Genomic DNA, 21,337 nt, shown 5'->3' on the forward strand with positions numbered 1-21,337 from the left:
AGCATCCTAAGGCTGCAGGGTTTTCTAGAAGGTAAAGAAGGATATTGGGATGCAGCATCAGTTCCACTGTGGTAGGAAATGGTTCACCTGCCTTCTCCAGAGAGAACAACTTACAATGGGGAAGTTAAAGCGAAGCCAAACAAAACAAGAGGTCACCTAATTTGATGGATGTTTTATATCTCTCAGAAAATGCTGGGCTCCATGCCGACATACACAAGGACAGATTTTGTGCGGGGGTGGAGGGTCAAGACGACTCATGACTGGAAGACATAGGGTATAACTTCTCCTCTTATGGTCTGGAGATCTGCTCTCCACACTACACAACTCTTTCCTGACGATCAGACATCCTCACTATTCAAACTGTGCTCCATAGACCAGCTGCATTGGCAGCACATGGGATCTGTTAAAAAAAAAAAAAAAAAAAAGGAGAAGCTCAACCCTATCTCAGACCTTCACTAAGCATCTGTAGTTTAATAAGATCCCCATGTGATTTGTGTGCACATTAAAGTTCAAAAGTGCAATTATAGAAGATACATAAGGCCTAGATCAGCACAATGGACAGTCAGGATGGAAACAGACAGGCTTTTGCATCTTAGGAAAAAGAAGAAGGCTCAAGAGAAGCAACCTGAGTAGTCATGTTTATGGCCATGTTTAAAATACTATGTATAATTACTAGAGTTTTATAATGTACATAGTTTTTAGTCTGTGTTTACCAGAGAGATCTTCTGGGCCTTGGAGGAGGGGCAGGGTCAGAGCTGGTGGGTGGAAGCAAATCCGGACTCCTGAAATTCACTGAGGGGGAACCATGCAGCACCTCCTCAGCCACTGCATCATCAGGGGCACAGTAATTTGAACCTCAGGTCTGGAGAACTTTAAGGGGGCACTAGGAACCCCCATAGTCAACACTGTAAACTTGGAGACCTCCACGGATATATGAGAAAAAGGCAGTTGGTTTTGGTCATCTCATTATGCATTTATGGAAACCCACGATATGTCGAAATGGTAAATAACATTTAGAAATGACTTGTATTTCCCAACAGATGTTGAGAAGACTCAACTCATTCTAGAAAATGTCTAGCTTTCCCTCTTATGCTGTTTTAATTCCGGTTAAATGGCAGGTTGGGGCTTGTGGTCTGGGACTCAAGCTCAGGAGGGAATTTTCTCACTCTCTTCTGTGCTCAGCTATGTCAGAAATCATTTTGTTCAGAAATCCTGTTGGCTAAACTTCTTAGGCTATGTATCCGTGTGTCTGGAACATCTCCTCTTTGACCACAAGTACTGGCTCAACTGCATATTGGTGGAGGATACGGAGATCCAAGTGTCTGTAGATGACAAACACCTGGAAACAATATACCTGGGACTCCTGATACAGGAAGGTGAGTGCAGCACAAGGTTAGGGATGGGATCTTATTCAGATATTTGCTACCAGTGGCCCTGAAATAAGCAGGATACGAAGGGAGGGGAAAAATCATTGAAACATGGAATATTCATAAATGAATCCACTTGTTATAATGGTACTTCGAACATTCCTCTCAGTTAAACACCGACATTACATGAACAGCTGTGCTGTTCGGTCTCACTGATTGATATTAGAGCTGCTTGGAGAGTTTTACTAAGATACCCATGTCAGGGCTCCACTTACACCCATTAAATCTCTAAAGGTCAGGGCCCAGGCATTGGCATATTTTGGAAATTTTTCCACATAAATCTAATGTCTATCCAAAATCGAGAAACACTTTTCCAAACATGTGATAAAATTTGATTGTAAAATAAAGTTGCAAACGTTGCAAAACTTGAAGTTTTTTATGAGATTGAGGAAGGTGATGTTGAGGAACCTCTTGGAGCACCTCTTGATCTATTTATAGGTGAGAGTCCCATCAAGGTTATCATCTACCAGTTAGCAACTATGAGATGGATAAGCCTGATGACATCACAGACACATGGAAAGAGCCAGATTTGCATATGATATTTTTGCAAAAAGGATTCTTCTTATGATTGCATTACACAAATATTGCACGAAGGAAAAGATTTAATATCATGCTATTATAAAACTTATTGGAGTAATTATATTCACCCAAACTAATTTAATCAATTCCTTTTTGGTTCTAATTTTAATCATGAGGTTGCAACAATAAATGAAATTCTGTTAAATATAAACATATTTTCACAGGTTTTCATCTCTTTTTCGAGATGAAGTCCCAATTAAGCCTTTTCTCATAGATTATTAGAAATGTCGGTGCCTGTTTTAACTGAATTCCCTCTCAATGGCTTTTTTCTTCCTGATATCAGCTTTCCTGGGATCATAAGGCCTCTTTTACTGTCTCCCCATGAAATGTCTACTTTACTTCCAGGAAGAAAAGTACTCCAGCTCTAGATAGAAACATTACTTTGTGTGATAGTCCCTTTTCACTTACTGCTACTCCTTGGAAAGCCATTGCTTTTCTCATTATCCACAGGCCACTTCTTCTGCAGAGCCCTGTGCTCTGTGACTCCACCAGCTGAGAAGGAAGGGGAGTGCTTGATACTTTGCAAGAATGAGTTAATCTCAGTGAAGATGGCAGAAGCAGGGTCCGAGCTGGAAGGCGTGTCCTTGGTGACAGGTCAGCGGGGCCTGGTACTGGTGTCAGCCTTGGAGCCTCTGCCTCTCCCTTTCCACCAGTGAGTAGCCATCTGCCTCCTGGGAGCAAGTCCTAGAGCAGACTGAGGTCTGCACAGAACAGAGTAGGCATGCTTTCAGATATGGGCATCCACAGTGTGGAGGAGAGAACAGATTCTGGGTGGCTCTTTATCTTTCTGTCTTTTTCTTTTCTTTTTTAACAATCAAGGTTTGTACAATCTGATGAAATTGGAGACAACTCTAAATTTCAGATGGGCATTGTAACAACTCTAAATTTCAGATGGGCATTGTACTTAGGAGCAAATATACCACATAACTGACAATGTAGTAGTGTTTCTCTATGTATGGACTGGGGACCACTTGTCTGGGCCTCCTTAGACTCTCTTGGGGTTGAGTTTAGGAATCTGCATTTTAAATAAACTTCCCAGGAAATGTTTTTCACACTAAAGTTTAAGAATTCCTGCTGGAGGATATGATAAACTTAAATATACAGATTGACAGTAAACATTACCTCACACCATGGACCTGTGTGTGGCTCTGGCAGAAATCCGACAGTTCAAATGTGAAGGGATTGTTTGTCAGTTATTTAACTGACAAACCACTTTCGGAGTCACAAAATATCCCAGGTCTGCTAACTTCTCACCTTTTCACATGTCCTGGTAAAAAGTAAGTTCTCAATAAACGTTTGCTATCATTTAAATAAGAGAAAAAATAATACTCATCATTATCATTATTCTGATGGACTGTTCTGTTCCTTGTTGCAATTTTTTGAAATCCGTATTTGCAAACCCCATATTTTCATTGGCAGGTGGTTCCTAAAGAATTATCCAGGAAGCTGTGGCCTTTCCAGGAAGAGGGATTGGACAGGCTCCTATCAGATTGGTATGGCTAAGTCAAAAACATAGTATTGTTAGGGAGATAATGTTGTCCTGTCTCTCAATTTTATCTGCAGGTTTGGAGTCAGTCGATGTGAATTTCTGTCTTGTCTCTGCTAGGAACTGGATTTAGGGAAGCCAGTTTCTGTCTGTGCACATGGTTTTCCCTGCCTGTGAAATGAGAGGTCTCAATCCAGGGGGCAGCTACAAATGCCTGCAGGTGTGGGCAGGACACACAGATGCTAGGGGGCCTGGATGGAAGGTGTTAGGGAATGGCAGGAACAATTAGGGATTTTAAGATACATGAGTGAAAAAAGAGCCTGTTGTGGGCCAAATTAAATGTTTTATGAGCCAAATGCAGCCTGTGGGCTGCCTGTTTCAATCTCTGGTCAAAACATTCTCTAATTTCCCTTGGAGTTTTGTAAAATTAACTTTGAATTTAGGAAGAGTAGAAATGCCTGGCACATAAGGGTACTCAGTAAAAATTTGTTGAATAAATGAATTATACACACACACACATAATTTAAATAATCTCTGTATGTGTGTATACACACACATATCTGTAAGTAGTGTAGATACGTATCTACTGGATAATGAAGTCCAATACTTTTTAGACATCTAGAAATACTTTCTGTTCATCTTCATCCATAGAACTCCCCTTCACCCCCTCCCACACACTCCTACCACAAAATGCAATTTTATAAGTGCTAAACCCAAATAACAAAAAAGGAAATAGAAGGATTATGGAACCAAGACATCAGATCTAATCAGTTATTGATGACACACCAGATTTTTGGCTTCCTAAAGCAGTTCAGACTTGTAGTTAGAATGCAAGGCTTTGAAGTCAGTTCTGGGTTCAAATTCTGGCTCCCCAACTTAAAACCAAGGTGGTCTTGGCCCATTCACCTGCCCTATGTTGCAACTTCCTCATTAGTAAAATGATACAATAAAACCGACTTCAATGTTGTTATGAGAACCAAACAAAATGACATCCATAAATCACTCTGTACAGTTTCTTATACAATGTAGATATTTAACATGTGGTAGATCCCATCAACCCATAGAACAGTGGGAATTTCTGATCTTGAAAACACAAACTAGAAACTTGACCAAAAATGTCAGAAAAAATAGGCTAGTAGCTTTAGCAGAGAAGCTAAAGCAAATATCGAAACTAAGACACAAAAAAGCCATTATCTCCACCAGGGCACGATTAATAGAGAGGCTAACTAGCAGTCGGAAGGCTTAAGTTCTAGACCCAGTTTTGCCACGCATACGATCCTTAGACAAATCACCTACCCTCTCTCTCCCTCTGTAATCTGGGAAAAGGGGATTCTGATCGTTTCCTTGCCCTTTAAGGCTCTTGGGAAGACCTGAGAAAGTGAATGCAGATTGTACTTTGTAAACTGGACAGAAAAACATTTATCAAAAGGTCATTGCTAGATCTTAGTTAGGCAATTTATCAGTTTGAGTAATTACCATAGTCAGAAAGGGAGTCTTTTAGATCCTTCTAAGTCATTAGCAGCTTTGTAATCCACCAGTGGTAATGAGGCTAATGTTCATTGAGGGTTGACCAGGTACCAGGCATTGTGCACTGTATGTATCTCTTTGATTCTTTTTAATATTTGTAAGCAGCAGGTATTCTTCTTATCCCCGTTTTACAGCTGGGGAGACTGAGAGTCATAGAGGCCAAGGGAGCTGGAAGGACATGGAAAGCTTCTCTGGTCGAGTGGTTCTCACACACTGGTCTGTGGATTTGTGCCAACCATGACAAAGCGTTTACATGACAGTTGCAAAATCAGACAAACCAGGACAATACAGCGAGCTTTCCAGTTTCCCATAAGCTACGTTTATTTGTTTTTAAGGCATATCCACTATCTGAGAATATCTTTTTTTATGTTTGTTAAGACATCTTTTCTTCGGTGAAAGTGGATTATAGTTCTTTTAAAAATATGTCCCAGATTGGCAAAACGAAAAGCCAATTGTGCTGAGTCATTCCTGCCAATTTTGGGGTGGGGAGAGGAGTGAAATGTTACTGGTCCTTGACATTTTAAAGTCTGGGAATCCCTCATTTTCTATTGCATTGGAAGGTGATGGGAGGCTCATTGGTTCACGTCTTCTGTAGCTGATCTGTGTGCTATTTTCCACAGGCAGAGGACGCTGTAAGGCCATGAAGAGTTATGAGCCAGAAGAAAAGGATGAACTGAGTTTCTACCAGGGAGAAAGCATTGAAATCATTGGCTTTGTCATACCTGGGCTTCAGTGGTTCATTGGAAAGTCGATGAGTTCAGGACAAGTGGGCTTTGTCCCCACCAGGAACGTAGATCCTGATTCTTATTCCCCAATGTGAGTATTGACAGTGAGCATATCCTGGAGCTGGGCTGCCTTTCCCAGGGTTCCCTCCTCTCTTTGAGCAGATTTGCAGTTGAGCTTCGAGGGTGCCCTGGTAACATGGAGCCAGAAAAGCACATTCTGACACCAAGGTTGATATAGAGACTGATAGAAAGGAGAGAATGCATCAGTTCAATTTATTTTAACAGGTGGTCACTGAGGACTTCCTCTGTGCAAGGAGGGAAGCAAAACTCCAAGACAAAGGGCTTGCTGTTAAGCACTGAGGGTGTGGTTTTGGTACTTGGATCCTGCTACCCACCCTGTCCAACCACAGGACCCCTTCAGAGGAAGGGCACACACGGGGAGTAATAGACGGGCAGTGTGCTGATCCCACGTAGGGCTGGGAGGTAGGTCTCATATAGATCTTCACTCATTCAGCTGTCAAGCTGAATGCCAATGTGTGACTTCAGCATTGGCTAGGAGGGCAGAGTGCTTCTCTTACTCTTTTCTGCCTTGAACCCAGAAAGGCTGGTTCTGAGGAGCAGACCCATTTGCCTGGCCAATCGGGAGAAGGTGGCCAGCCTGCTCCACCCACCCTGTCATGGAAGGACAGAGATATGGGATATCGCCCCATCTTTTTGGAGTGGGCTTCCTACGTGGGGATAGGAAACAGTCGAAAGCCTGGGAGCAGGAAGTACACGGGGAAAGGGAGAGTTGGCTCCTAACATTGACACAACATAACTCCCCGCACTGAGAAAATGTGGTCCAAGAAATGTCTAAGGATCTGAACAGAGACTGAAATTCTTTCTCTTGTGGGAAATAGCCAATGAAGAGAGCAGACCAAGGGGCAGAAGCTCCCTGTAAGCCCTGCTCTTCATGGGGAGAAGAGGAGACAGAAGGTTATTTTCTCCATGTAGAAATGTGGGAGTCCAAATAACCATAAACAAGGAAGACCACTCACTGAGCTCCTGGAGAGGGATGGAGAACTATGGGGACTTGTAAGGAAGAAAAGGATATCAAGAGAACTTCATGAAGAAGGTGACACGTGAATTAAGATTTGCACAATGTAAAATATTTCAACAGATGTTGATGGGAAAAGAGGTCATAGGCAGAAAAGTGAGTCAATGCTTGAAGAACGACTCATGTAGTTGGGAGGAAGTTACCAGAAGGGCACTGGCGCAGCAAAGGTGGGTCCATGCTCTGGAAACCTGGGAATGCCTGTGCCAGGGCCCTGTCCTTAACCTGGCGGAGAATGGGGAGCCACTGCATGTCTCTGAGCAAGAGTGACATATTGTGTGACTGGACCTTTTCTCTAGGAAATAAAAGCTGGCTTTGGGGTAGGCGTGCATCATCAGGGGGAATCTGGAGGCAGGAGACACGAGAAGCCCAGGGTGGCACTTAGAAAATGGGGAGAATGGAGAGGAGAGGCCACTGCTGAGGACCAGTGGACAGGAAGTCAAAGATTCCAGGAGCTGTACACATATGGATAACTGTGTTCTCCCTCCAGAGGCTGTCATGTAACTGGTCTGGATGGGGACTGGGCAATGGTATTGATAAAAGCGCCCCAGGTGTGGCTGGTGGGCAGCCAAGGTGAGAACATTGCTCTGAGCCACCCCTTCATGTTACCGCAGGGGGAACTGAGGACCCCATAGGTGAAGGGGCTGAACCCAAGGCCTTCCCTCTGGAACCTTAGAATCCTGACATTATATCCAGTGAACTCTGGTTAAATGTCCTGGTGATTTTAAATCCTGACATTGAATCCAATACATTCTGGTGAGAAGTCCCAGTGAAAGGGAGAAAGAATAAAGAGAATGGAAAATAGGAATGGGGGAAGAACCCTGGAGGATGCCTCCATTTACAGAGCAGAGGAAGAGAGAACGCAGAGAGGAGACAGTGGAGCCACAGAGAGGAAGAAACAAGCTGTGGGGGAGGCGGGGCTGACACCTGTGCTGTCATCAGAGAGGCACAGCAGGGCCAAGTGAGGAAAGGCCTTTGGGACTGGCCATTGGGAGGTCTTCCGGAAGCAGAGTAGCTAAATGACTTACAGAGTTCTGGAGTCAGGCTGCCCAAAAGGCTTTCATGACCATGTGAGCTCACCTTGTGCCTCCACTGACTTACCAGCTCTGTGTCTTTGGACACGTACATTTCTCTCTCCATGCCTCAGTTTTCTCATCTGTAAAATGTGTAGAAGGTTAGCACTTGCCTAACAAGATTGCTGTGACTTTAAATGAGCTAATAATACACACAAAGCCCTTAGAATGGTGCCTGGCACAGTGTGTGTGTGTGTGTGTGTGTGTATGATCCACAGGCACTTGTTCTTATTGTTGTTTGTGTCATTGCCATTGTTGTGGGTGGTGATCTGGAGAGGCAGTTTTAATACGATATTGGGGACAGGTGTCATTTTCATAACTTATATTTGGACTTCTGCACCTCACGCTAATTTACCTCAAATGACAGTAAGTCAGCACTACCGAATTAATTCAGTCATCACATTTTCACTGGCTTAGCTGTAAGGGTCCTCTCACACTGAAGAACAGTGTCCCCCGTGCTATGTGAGGTGGACTACGACATTCTCCTGTGCCTGGTCAGTTGTGGGACCCAATGCACCAGAGGTTGCACATTTGGTACAGAAGGGGAAAATGAGCCAGAAAACAGGGCAGGGTGGCACAAGGAGAAGAGGGGAACTGGCTCCTTGCATATCCCCAAAAGCACTCTCCAGATATCAGAGCTCCTTGAATCACAGCAACCGAAACATGGGTGTTGAGCTCAGAGGACTGACCCAACTTCACGCAACTAAGCAGCTGAAGTCTCTGCACGCTGCCTTCTAACTGGCCACTGGGTGTCACTCTTTCTCTATGTTCGTTGGGCGTCAGGGTCTGAGAAGAAATTCAGCCTTTGCTGAAGTCTCCATCTTCTCCGTGTAGGTTCTCTTTTTGTGCTTGTATATTACTCCCTAAAGGATGTGTGTATACTTATGTGCCTAAATTAAAAAACTAAGTAAGATTGATAAATTAATGTACTCAAAACCAAAAAGAACGTTGGAAAAAAGCTAGTATTTGAGAGTATTACAGTTAGAAAACATTCTTTTGTTACATCCCCTCTTTTATTCTTCATATTGCCTGTGTCTTTATAATTCAGTTTCTTGTGGCATCTATTTTTGCTACTAATAATTTTGCCATTGGTCTCATAGCCATTTCTTTGCATGCTGTGTCTACGTGTAATATATTTTATTACATATTGACAGTAGGTTGTCCACTTCTTCTTCATAGTGTATCTATTTTAGTAGCTATTTCAGTGAAGATCTGTGGGTTATAAATACTCTTAGTCCTGAGTCTTGGCCTGTATTAAATATCTATAATACTTAAAATATATTCTTGAATGATAATTTAGCTAGGTATAGCATAACATCTTCAAAGTTTGCAGGAAAAAATAACTTTAAATATAAAATTGCAAATCCATGTTGCCAGGGCCTTGTCCATTTTGTTAGTCTTTTCAGAGAATCATTTTTTCTTTCGTTGACCATCTTTATTGGTTTTTGTTTTTATACTGATACTTCATTAATGACAACATTTGCCTTGATTATTTTCTTCTACTTTCTTTGTTTTTATTTCATTAATTTATGATGTTATCTTTTATATTTAATTCATTCATTCCATGAAATTGAACTGTCAATAGTAATTAAACCAAGAAAGGAGGCGTAGGAGAAATAGACAACTTCAAAAGACCTGTAAGCATAAAGAAATGGACATCATGTTAAAAATGATATTATTTTTATTTATTTTGCTCAGGACTTGGTGGGTTTCTTCAATATGAAGATTCATGTCTTTCTTCAATTCTGGAAAATTTTCAGTCCTTCTTCCTTTGAATATTGCCTCTCTCTCATTCTTTTTAGTCTCTCTTCTGGAATTCCTATTAGAGGTACGTTGGACTTATTCTATCCTCATTCTTGCTTAATCAGTTTTTTAATCTTTTTTAATCTTTTTGTCACACCAGGCTAAATTCTGATTGGTTTTCTTGACATCATCTTCAGTTTCACTAATTCTCACCTCCGCTATTACTAAACTTGCTGTTTAACCCACCCACGTAGTTCTTTATTTCTGTGCCTTTATTTTCCATTTTCCAGGATTTGTATTTTGCTATTTTTCATATATAGCTGTTTCTTCTCACAGAGTTCCATCTTTTCATTGTAGCTTCTATTTTTTCTTATTATTTCACCTTTTTAATCACATTTTTAAATTCTTCTTCAGATTATTGTCATTTCTAGTTTTTTTTTTTTAGTGTTAATATAGTTATTTGTGCACTGCTGGCTCTCTTTTTGAATCGTTCATTTTATTGCATGGTTTGTATTTTTTGTTACATGAACTAATTTTCAACATTTTAAAAGATGGGCTTTATCTGGATCCTGGACTGAAGAAAACCTTGCTGACTAGATTTTGCATTTGCTTCTCCTGGAACCTTAGGGGGTAATGATCCAGGACTGATTTTTTACTGTTAATTCCTGGAACGTGGTAGCAACACCAGGTAGTGGAAATTCAGATCCCACACGTCCCAGTGGCAGAAGCCTAGGTGTTTGATGTTTTCCAGGAACTCAAATAGATGAAAACTGTGTTCTCGGCAGGTAGGAAGAAATTTTCCAATCTACTCTTTACAGCAGTTGAACCCTTTCAGACTGCAGGGAGTTTAATTTGGCTCCCTGCTTCAGGCAGGTCTGAGTCACATCTCCTGTCCTTGGGGTGGGCATTAGAAGGTCAACCCCAGTTTTGAAGGCCAAAGTCCCAGCTGAAACCACCAGGGGCTCTGGGCATTCTGCTCTTACCTGCCAATCTGGGTTTGGTTTTTGCTTTTGTTACTGGCTTCCAGTGATTTCCCTTTCTTTCTTTAAAGAATGTACTAAAATAGTCATCTTTGTTACATTTTATGCAGGATTTTTCTGTAGATATGGGGGAGAGTGGCCCTTTTAGAGCCCTTCAACCTGCCATATTGCCAGAAGCTTTGCCATGTTCTTCTAACCCAGTTTTCATGTTTGGAAATCTCTAATGCAATTTGTTAAGCTTCTTGGCCTTTCTCTAAATTCTAAATTCTCTAAGTTGTCCTGGAACTCAGGACTTTAGCAGATGCTGTGAGGCAATGCACACAGAGGTAGAAGACCTCAGTTTTAGTTTCAGCTTTACCACTTTCTAGCCATGCGATTCTTAGCGTGTCACTGAACCGTTCTGAATCCTTTTCTTAATCTACAAACATGGATTTAAAAAACCTGCACCATAAGTTGTTATCAACAGTAAATGAAATAGTAAATTTAGGAATACATTGTAAAATTTAAGAGATCTATAAAACTTCGGGATCAACTTACCCCAATTGAACTTAGTTGTAGATTTCAATTACATGCTGTTTTGAGATTAGAAGCTTCCGTGGTATTGGGGGGAATCTAGTGACCAGCCCAGGGAGATGGGGGCCCAGTAAGTGTGGTGCTATTATTAGTTTTCTCATCATGGGCTTTCAAACTACATTTACCTGAGTTATGGGGACAAATGGTAATGGCTGATTACAGTACCCCCATCCCATCCCCTCCTTGAACACTGCTTTAACTAGAGAAGTTCTTATGTCCTGCTCTACCACTCCCTAACCACCAACTTCATTTTGCTGTGCCTCAGTTTATTCATCTGTAAAAAGGATAAGAGTAGTACCTGCCTTGTATGGCAAATGTGTGGATTAAATAAAATAACAATATCTGGTTTTTCATATCACTTCCTTCCAAAGTATTAGCTACTATCAACTCCTGGGTTTCCAAGTTAATTTTGTTTTAAAAATGGGTTCTGACATTAAAACATTCTCTTTTTAGTACTAAAAGTGACCTAAGAAATTGTTCAGATAGATGCAATCCAATAGCTTCTAAGGCACTTCTAGTTTTTAAATTACTCAATTCTGTAACAAATCTCCAGTAAGCAAATTAGGCTTAACAGTTAGTTTATACAACAGCATGAGTATCAAGATCTCTATTGTTTATAATCATTTCTTTCAGCTCCCCTGATCTTCCTTTTACCCACTTCTCTCCCTTAGCGATTCCAATCCTCTTAATGTTGACTAGACTGTTGTTCTATGCCATGGAATCAGACCTTAACAATGGTGAAAGATTCCTCTGACTATGGTCAGATTTTCTTCATTGTTCCTCTAGATGGTGTCACTTGTCCCTCACTTTTTATTGAAATAACCTAAGGACAAATATACTTTTTAAATGGTCCCTTTTCAACACTTCCATTTAGGGCAATCAGTTCCTTTTTCTTCCATTAAAGATGGGTACCATGGGGTCTCAAAGAATGGGTAGAGGTTGAGAGATGGGGCTTTGTTTTTCTTGGGAGATGGGGTTTTAAGAGGAGGGGTGTTTTCATCCCCACTTTGACCTACCGGACAACCATACCCCTCAGTTCTCCTGGCATGATGTGCAATAGCTCTTCTTTTTTGGGGGTATAAATACAGTATGCAACGGTGAGATGAGGAATCCAGTTTCATCTATGGGCAGATGGCTTGACGGCTTTTCTGCATCCTCCACTACATCCTAGAGAAGAGGAGATGGAGTCTGAAGCCTTGTACTAATCTGTCTCTACGTTTTTTGCCCCGATGCAGGAGCAGGAACTTTGCCTTTTTCAGTGATGAGGAGAGATGCTCCCTGTTGGCCCTGGGAAGTGATAAGCAGACTGAGTGTTGCAGCTTCCTCCACACTCTTGCTCGCACTGACATCACATCTGTATACCGGCTCAGTGAGTGTTGGTCCTCAGACACCTTCAAAAGCCTGCGGTCCTCAAGAATAAGATAGTGTCCCTAATCAGGAGTATTCTAATCCTATTCATGAATTTGGGTGGCCATGACCACTCTTCTGTTGATGACCTGAATCGTATTTGATTAGCAGCATTTCACTTCAGATTTCAGGTAATTCTGGGGTTGCAGGGGAACTATGAGACATGATGAAACCAACTCACCTATATCATGGGTGGTCGGCTGTATTGGGTCTTCCCTCCTAATCTTGGGAAAGGAGAACTTCCTGAGTCCTGGCTGAGGTACCTTCTAGGACTGAAGTAGGCCCCCAGTGACACGGGTGGGGCTGCAAATGTTACCGCTGTGAAAAGGCCTTAAGGGATGATTGCTTGTCTCACGTTACAGATCGGGAAACAGGCCCCAAGGAATTAGTGCCTGAGCTAGGATGAGAACTGCTAGTCAGAGCAATCCACTTTACCACACTTCCCCCTACACAAAATGACATTGAATTGTTGGATGTGTTAGTCTTGGATGTTTTCTATGTCACAGAATCAGATCTCAACAATTGTGAAAGATTCCTCTGACAAACTGACTAGTTTTCAGCAGTGTCTGAAGGACAGACTGACTGAATGAATGATATGCATTTCCCTTACTTTGAGAAAGGCCTGCTGCTCTGTGTCAGGGAGTACATTTTCTTATTGATGGTGAATTGAGGAAGAATTTTTGTTTCTCCAATCTCTTTATCGAGAGTGACGTTGTGTCCGCTCCTGTGTAGCCAGATTAGATGATCCATATTTTATGGATACTGCCAGAGATTCTGCTGAAAAGGCCCTCGGGCCATCTCCCAGGAGTAGAGCAGGGAGTTGAGAGCTTTGTCCATGCATAAAGAGCATTTGTGAAAGCACTTGCCTCAGGCATCAGCACCCTGCCCTAGCAGAGCTTTCTTGCCACAAGCCACAAGCAGATCACACTGCCTTATGAGGTTGAGCAGGAAGCTAGAGTTGTAAGCACTGCCTAGTAGGTGGGAGCCTGATGTCTGAAAATTGAGGTGTACTAGCAGTGTTCCTTGGGGAGAAGGCCTGGGGGGCAGACTTGGATCATGATTTCTGCCAGCTGTTGGTCCAGTGGTGGGGAGGATGCAAGAGGAGGCCCCAGATAGCGCTTGCCTCTCACTCAAAGATCAGGAATGCAGCTCTGCGGTGTGCAGTCTGCACCTTAGGGTTGTGCAGGCTGCCCCAGCACCAAGGCAAGCAGCAGGAGAATATCTTGTTGGTAAATTGCAGCTTCCCCAAGGCTTATACCCTAGGGAAGGATGGCCCTCTGTAATTCTTCCTCCTAGAGAGGGCACACCACTTTGTAACTTGTGCATCACTCGTGCTCCTGGTGTCCTGGCCAGGAGAGAAGAGGTGACCCATGAGGGTCATGTGCCCCTGCACATCAGAGAGGCCAGGGGGCTTGAACAGCTCTCCTTAGCCAAGCTCTACAGCTCTCCATCTTGAGCTAAGGGGCTTTCTACCCTTTGGGGGTTGCAGATCTGGAGTTTCTGCAATGACAGTCTCTGGAGAAGCCCTCTCTGGAGAACAGCAGGAAAAGGTTTGACTTGGTGAGGGGCTTGCTGGTCCTCAAAGTTCACTGGAGAACTCAGGGTGGTGGCACAGACAGTTGTTACTTCTCTGCTAAGAAGAGGTAGAATCTTCCCTCTAGCAGCTGCCATCCTGTGAAGTGTGAAGCTAGCCTTCACTCCACAGTTCCACTGAGGCTGCTTTAGCTAACAGCGGTCACTTCTTCATTGCCAAACCCAAGGTGTCTTCTTGGTTCTTACCTAGTCCGGTTGTACTTGGTGGCATTGGGTGGCTATGTTTTAAGTCACCTTGGCCTCTGTAACCCCCTTTTCTCTCTGACTGTGCCTTTTCAGTCTCCCTCACTGGCTACTGGCTGCCAGTGAGTTGCTCAGGCTTAGTAACAAACTCCCCCTCCCTCACTCCCCTTACTGCTTTTCTTTTCCCCCAAATGCCTCACCTGTGTGATCACATTTAGTCCTGGGACTCTGGCCAGCAATTTGTGACCTGCTGTGGGTCACAAACCTGTGTTTGCAAAGTCTCAGTTTTTCTCCTTGGCTCTAGACCTACATCATGATCTGCCTAGAGCTCCTGCAGGTACTAAATGTCTAAAATGTCTAAAACCGCACTCCAGATTCTCCCATCCTCTACTTTATCCTCAGATGCATCCTTGCTCCTTTTTATTCGCCCTTCACTCTGGCCCCTCGCCCCTGCCACTTTTACAAGCACAGTGTCCAGCTGAATGGATACATGGAACCAATGTCTGACAAGTGGATGAATGATGAATGAATGGAGGAGGGAAGAAGCAAGGATGTGATACATTTGGAAGTGGGAGAAAGCACCATGTGCTCCCACATGCTCTGTGCTGGGAGTTGTGTCCTGGCTCCATTGTGAACTCGCTGAGAGATTTGGATAGATAGATTTGGGAGCCGCATCTCTCTGATCTTCAGATTAGATCACAGCCTCCACTGTCCCCACCCCTCATCCCCTTACAGTACCCACACCTCTTGACATACAGCCTGTGTTTCCAGCTTTTCTTCTCGGACTCTGAGTTTCACGTATACCTTGGTTCCCAACTGTAAAGTGCAGGGTTAAACAAGATGATTAGGCCCCTGCAGCTCTTAAGATGATGGTGAAAGGATAATTCTGCCCTGTTCCTTAATGATGACTGAAGGTCTTAAATGCCAAGTCTCCTAAGGGGCCACTGGTCTGGGGTACACCTGGAGGCATGGGCCTGGTGGCCCATTCTGACCTAATACCAGATCTGTTCTTCATCTCTACTTAGGTGGGTTTGAATCCATCCAGAATCCTCCAAATGATCTGAGTGGTGAGTAGCGATCATGCTGAACCTGACATTCATCCTTGAGGACAGCACTTCTGTCCTCTTGCCAAGAGCGGCCACCTTAGGTGGAGGTGCCCAAGGTTGCTCAACTTTGCCTGTCCTTACAGCATCCCAGCCCGAAGGCTTCAAGGAGGTCAGGCCTGGCAGAGCCTGGGAGGAGCATCAGGCCGTGGGCTCCAGACAGTCCAGCAGCTCTGAGGACTCCAGCCTGGAGGAGGAGCTCCTCTCGGCCACCTCAGACAGCTATCACCTGCCGGAGCCCGATGACCTTGATGACCCGGAACTGCTCATGGACCTAAGCACTGATCAGGAGGAGGAGGCTGAGAACTTCACCCCCATATTGGCTTTTCTGGATCATGAGGGTTATGCCGACCACTTTAAGAGTCTCTATGACTTCTCCTTCTCTTTCCTCACTTCTTTCTTTTATAGCTTCTCTGAGGAGGATGAGTTTGTGGCCTACCTGGAGGCATCAAGAAAGTGGGCCAAGAAGAGCCACATGACCTGGGCCCATGCCCGGCTCTGCTTCCTCCTGGGCCGGCTGAGCATCAGGAAGGTCAAACTCTCTCAGGCCAGGGTGTACTTTGAGGAGGCCATCCACATTCTCAATGGAGCATTTGAGGACCTCTCCTTGGTGGCCGCTCTGTACATCAATTTGGCTGCCATCTACCTGAAGCAGAGGCTGAGACATAAAGGCTCCACCCTGTTGGAAAAGGCAGGTGCCCTGCTGGCCTGCCTGCCTGACCGTGAGTCTAGTGCCAAGCATGAACTTGATGTGGTGGCCTACGTGCTGCGCCAGGGGATTGTGGTGGGCAGCAGCCCGCTGGAGGCCAGGGCCTGCTTTCTGGCCATCCGCTTGCTCCTGAGCCTAGGCCGGCATGAGGAAGTCCTGCCCTTTGCCGAGCGCCTGCAGCTCCTCTCTGGACACCCTCCTGCCTCTGAGGCTGTGGCTAGTGTTCTGAGTTTTCTGTATGACAAGAAATATCTTCCACACCTTGCAGTGGCCTCTGTCCAGCAACATGGTATCCAGAGTACCCAAGGGATGTCTCTTCCTATTTGGCAGGTCCACCTGGTCCTCCAGAACACAACCAAGCTCCTTGGCGTTCCCTCCCCAGGCTGGGGTGAAGTTTCTGCCTTGGCCTGCCCAATGCTTAGACAGGCCCTGGCTGCCTGTGAGGAACTAGCAGACCGGAGCACCCAGAGGGCCCTGTGTCTCATCCTTTCCAAAGTGTACCTCCAGCACAGGTCTCCTGACGGTGCCATCCACTACCTGAGCCAGGCCTTGGTGCTAGGGCAGCTGCTCGGTGAGCAGGAATCCTTTGAGTCTTCTCTCTGCCTGGCATGGGCCTATCTCTTAGCCAGCCAGGCCAAGAAGGCTTTGGATGTGCTTGAGCCACTGCTATGCTCCCTGAAGGAGACAGAGAGTCTTACTCAAAGGGGAGTCGTCTATAATCTCCTGGGACTTGCACTCCAAGGTGAAGGCCGGGTGAACAGGGCAGCCAAGAGCTATCTTCGGGCCTTGAACAGAGCCCAGGAGGTGGGAGATGTGCGTAACCAGGCAGTGGCTATGGCCAATCTTGGCCACCTGAGCCTTAAGTCCTGGGCTCAGCATCCAGCCAGAAACTATCTCCTGCAGACTGTACGACTCTATTGTGAACTTCAGGCCAGTAAGGAGACAGACATGGAATTAGTACAGGTGTTTCTCTGGTTGGCCCAAGTTCTGGTGTCTGGACACCAGCTGACCCACGGCCTTCTTTGTTATGAAACGGCATTGCTGTTTGGCTTAAGGCATCGACACCTAAAGAGTAAGTAAGTCCCATGCTGCTGGGAAGCTATAGAGAAAACTGTTGGAGCAAGTTTTGTCTGTTTCCTATCACAAGTCATCTCATTCATGTTCCTGCTTTGTGTTCAGGTCAGCTTCAGGCCACCAAATCTCTCTGCCATTTCTACAGCTCTGTGTCCCCAAATCCTGAGGCATGTATCACCTACCACGAGCACTGGCTGGCCCTGGCTCAGCAACTCAGGGACCGGGAGATGGAAGGGAGGCTGCTGGAGTCCCTAGGGCAGCTTTATCGGAACCTCAACACTGCCAGGTGAGTCAGGGCTCAGGAACTGTCCTAGAAGTAGCTTTCCTTCCTTAGGGAGAAGCAGTGTTCTTTTCCGCAGGAAGCCAAGTCCAAATGTACATGGTATAGGAGGGGCATTGTGCAAAAGAGCAAGGGCTCTGCAGCCACCACAGTGCGTCTATCACTTATTAGTGGTGTGGCCTTGGGCAAACTGTTTAATTTCCCCATGTCTCAGTTTCTTCATCAGCCAAAGGAGGATAATAATGGCATCTATCTTACAGTGTTATTGTGAAGAATAAATGAGTTAATGCTCATAAAACACTCATAATTGTGCCTGATACATAGGTAGGTCTCAGTAATGTTAACTATGTCACTATTACTTGTGTGTATTTATAACCCTATCCCTATCATGGGATCATGGCTGAGGGTGCATAATTCAGAGAAGTGGCAGTTATACCAAGGACAGAGGAACCTTCATTACGGAGGGCAATTGGTTTTAAAGAAAGGACACCCCCACTGAAAGCAGGGGTGTAAAATGTCAAGGTAAAAAAAACTTTTATTGGGAACTTACCTTTAAAATGAAATTGTAGATTATGAAATGAAGTGTGTTTTCACCTTTTAGTTAAGAATATTTAGATTATAATTTCAACTATGCATTAAGTCTTAGAATAAACATGGAATAAAAGGAGTGTTGACTGTTTGGCTTACTTGTTCTGACAAAATTATGTAACAGCACAATGGGGCATTCTTTGTTTTGTGATTGATTTTTTAGCACTACCTCAAAAATCCTCATTTAAAAAAAAAAAGAAATCAAAACTTAACAGTTTAACTCAAATGCCTCCTTTAACCCTTTGGTATTCACATTATTATCACTTGCAGATTTTGCCATCTTCTGTTGATTTTCTCTTCATTGTTTCTTCACTGGCCTAATGCTGCTTCATCCTCATTTGCCAGTGGGCAGACTGAAGTTCTGCTTTGTAACAAGCCTTAAATTGATTCCATTAAATCCTGCATGGTTTGCAAGATCTTCAAGTTCACTTTGCAACAGATTTGCCTTGCAGGATTGCATTCATAATTATAAATGACTTCTAAAATACAGCATTCAGAATAGCTTGTAAATTCGCTACTGTTAAGCAGAGAGAGAGGTGGTTGAGGAGAAGATAATTAAATGAATTTTTTTTTTCTTTTTTTTTTTTTGCATTTCTAAGCAACATGGTAACTGTGTGCACCTGGACAATCAGAAAAGGAATAATCAGATAATGAATTCCACTCCCCCTTCTCTTTCTCCTCCAGTCTGTCTCCCTCTCACTCTCCTTCATTCTTTCCCTCTCTTACAAGAATCAGGTATCCTCCAAACCTCCTGCTATCTTTGCCTTCAGTCCCAGGGAGGGAGCTTTGGATCCATGCAGCATGTGAGGAGTCAGGAGGCCCCAGCTCCACCCTGCTTTCATTCTAGGACACCCTAGGAGTCTGAATGCTTCTGGAGAAGATCCAGAAGGCAGGCTTGAATTAACTATTGGGATGACATAGTCATATGCTCATGGTGAGGTATTGTAGGATTGAGCTCTGGAAAAGTTGGATTCTAAGGAACAGGAGCAAGAGTGCCAAATATGTGTCAGGCTATTGGCACCTCTGGCTACTGGGCAAACTCAGTCTTAAATATTTCCAGACATCACCTACCCCACTGCCATCCTTTACTCACCAGCTCCCCACTCCAGATGACTAAACCCACTGAAATATTAAGGGGGAAGCCAGAGAGAAGGCCCTGGATGCTGTCAGCATGGACCACGGAGGCCTTAGTTAAGACAGGATGCAGAATCACTGTCCTGATGTGATGGGGGTGATGGAGAGGAGGTCAGGGATGGGTCTACAGATGGCCCAAGAAGTTATTGGAGGGAGTCGGAAGCCACAGAGCTGGGAGAAGAACAACCAAAACTGGATTAGGGGCCAGAAAACCTAATCCTGCCATGACCTAATAACGTGTCCTTAAATAAGTCACTTTTCTTCTTGGTCTCCTTCTGTCTGTAAAGATAAGTTGAATCAGGTACCTCCCAGCTGTAAAACGTTGAGTCTGGGACCAGCTAGTTATGCTATTCTGACACTGAATATTCACACTAGAATTCCTGCTGCTTCCAAAGTGTATCGAATTTTTGGTGCAGATTCTTAAAGTTGTGAGCTTTCTAGGGTGCCTTTGAAATCAGAGACCTCAGCTTTTAGGGGCTGAAAGACTTTGTAGTATGTTCAGAAGGTCTTGTGGGCAGACATTATGTCTAGCACAGAGCTTGACACAGAAGAGACATACAGGGCATGTGTGTTTGGAGTAGCCAAGTCATTAGTGAGTAACTTAGTCCACTAGCTCACAGTCCTTGAGCTGAAGCTATATGCTGACATGGCTACTGATGATTATGATGGAGAATGGTGGAGCTTTGTGTGGGGGAGTCCATGGCTCCTTCGCTTAGGGCTCAGGTAAGGAAAGAAACGTGTTTGCAGCTTGAAGGCAGGCTCTTTTGTCTTTAGTGACCAGCACAGTAGCCACAGTGCCATGAGTGGAACCTCAGCTGCCCATTCCAACAGCCCTTTGAGAACACTGGCCTATACAGTATTAGCCACAGAACACAGTGTGTCTTTTCTTAGGGATTCTCCTCTGATAAAGAACCAAATTACATATAGTGAGGAACATAGTTTTTTCTAAAATTATGTAGTTGCTTAAGGTTAAAAAGCATTACACCTTTTTAACCAGGCTGAGGCAGGTGGATCACTTGAGATCAGGAGTTCAAAACCAGCCTGCTCAACATGGTGAAACCCTGTCTCTACTAAAAATACAAAAAAGTTAGCCAGGCGTGGTGGTGGGTGCCTGTAATCCCAGCTACTTGGGAGGCAGAGGCAGGAGAATTGCTTGAACCTGGGAGGTGGAGGTTGCAGCAAGCCGCGGTCACACACAGCACTCCAGCCTGGGTGACAGAGCGAGACTGTGTCTCAAAAGAAAAAAAAAAAAACAAAAAAAAAGATTACACTAGTATTGAAGGTTATAGGTGAAAAATAAAGGTTCCCTTCCAACTTCCCTTTCCTTGATACTTTCCTGAAGTAACTACTTAAAGATTTTAAAATACCCATGAAGGAATATTTCATGCATATTAAAGATTATATATGATACATATTTTCTATCTTAAATAAATATTAGATATATTAAATATAATATGCACATGTTTTAGTTACATAAATGGAATCAAGATAAACTTTCTATTACATAATATACTGTTCTCTTACTTGCTTTTTTTCATTTAAAAATATCACTGTGAAATGTCAATCCAACATTTTATCACACTATGGGAGCCCTTCCATTGTGTCAGGCACTGTGGTAGGTATTGGGGAATTCAGTGGTTAGAAAAAACAATCCAAATACCCACAAACAGAACAGTCTGCCCTGTGTAAGAGTGAACTTGTTGCCTTTACAAGTATTCAAACAGAGACAGACTATTCAAAAATTTTATAAAAGAGTTTCTTGAATTGAGCTGGATCTGGAACTACGTACTAACAGTTTTATTGAGGTTTAATTACACACCATAAAATTCAGCCTTTTGAAGTGTGCGATTTAGTTTTCAGTATATTCACACAGTTGTGAATATCACCACTATCTGATTTCAGAACATTTTCATGGCCCCTGAAAGAAAGCCTGTACCCATCAGCAGTCACTCATCATTACTCAACCTCACTCCAACCCTGGAAACCACTAATCTACTTTCTGTCTCTATGGATTTGCCTATTCTGGACATCTGATATAAATGGAATCATACAGTATTTGT

At 43.8% G+C, this 21,337-nt stretch overlaps 1 protein-coding gene across 1 annotated transcript in view; it reads left to right on the plus strand.

Annotated features, from left to right (window-relative positions):
- Positions 1-21,337, plus strand: part of SH3TC2 (SH3 domain and tetratricopeptide repeats 2) — a 68,105-nt gene that overhangs the window by 25,178 nt on the left and 21,590 nt on the right. The window contains exons 5-12 of the mRNA XM_008014923.3: positions 1,233-1,376; positions 2,457-2,658; positions 3,426-3,499; positions 5,640-5,835; positions 12,442-12,575; positions 15,415-15,456; positions 15,579-17,273; positions 17,381-17,561. Coding sequence (XP_008013114.3) covers positions 1,233-1,376; positions 2,457-2,658; positions 3,426-3,499; positions 5,640-5,835; positions 12,442-12,575; positions 15,415-15,456; positions 15,579-17,273; positions 17,381-17,561 — 2,668 coding nt within the window. The remainder of the gene's footprint in view (positions 1-1,232; positions 1,377-2,456; positions 2,659-3,425; positions 3,500-5,639; positions 5,836-12,441; positions 12,576-15,414; positions 15,457-15,578; positions 17,274-17,380; positions 17,562-21,337) is intronic.

Source organism: Chlorocebus sabaeus, chromosome 23 (assembly GCF_047675955.1).
Source record: "Chlorocebus sabaeus isolate Y175 chromosome 23, mChlSab1.0.hap1, whole genome shotgun sequence".
NCBI lineage: Eukaryota > Metazoa > Chordata > Mammalia > Primates > Cercopithecidae > Chlorocebus > Chlorocebus sabaeus.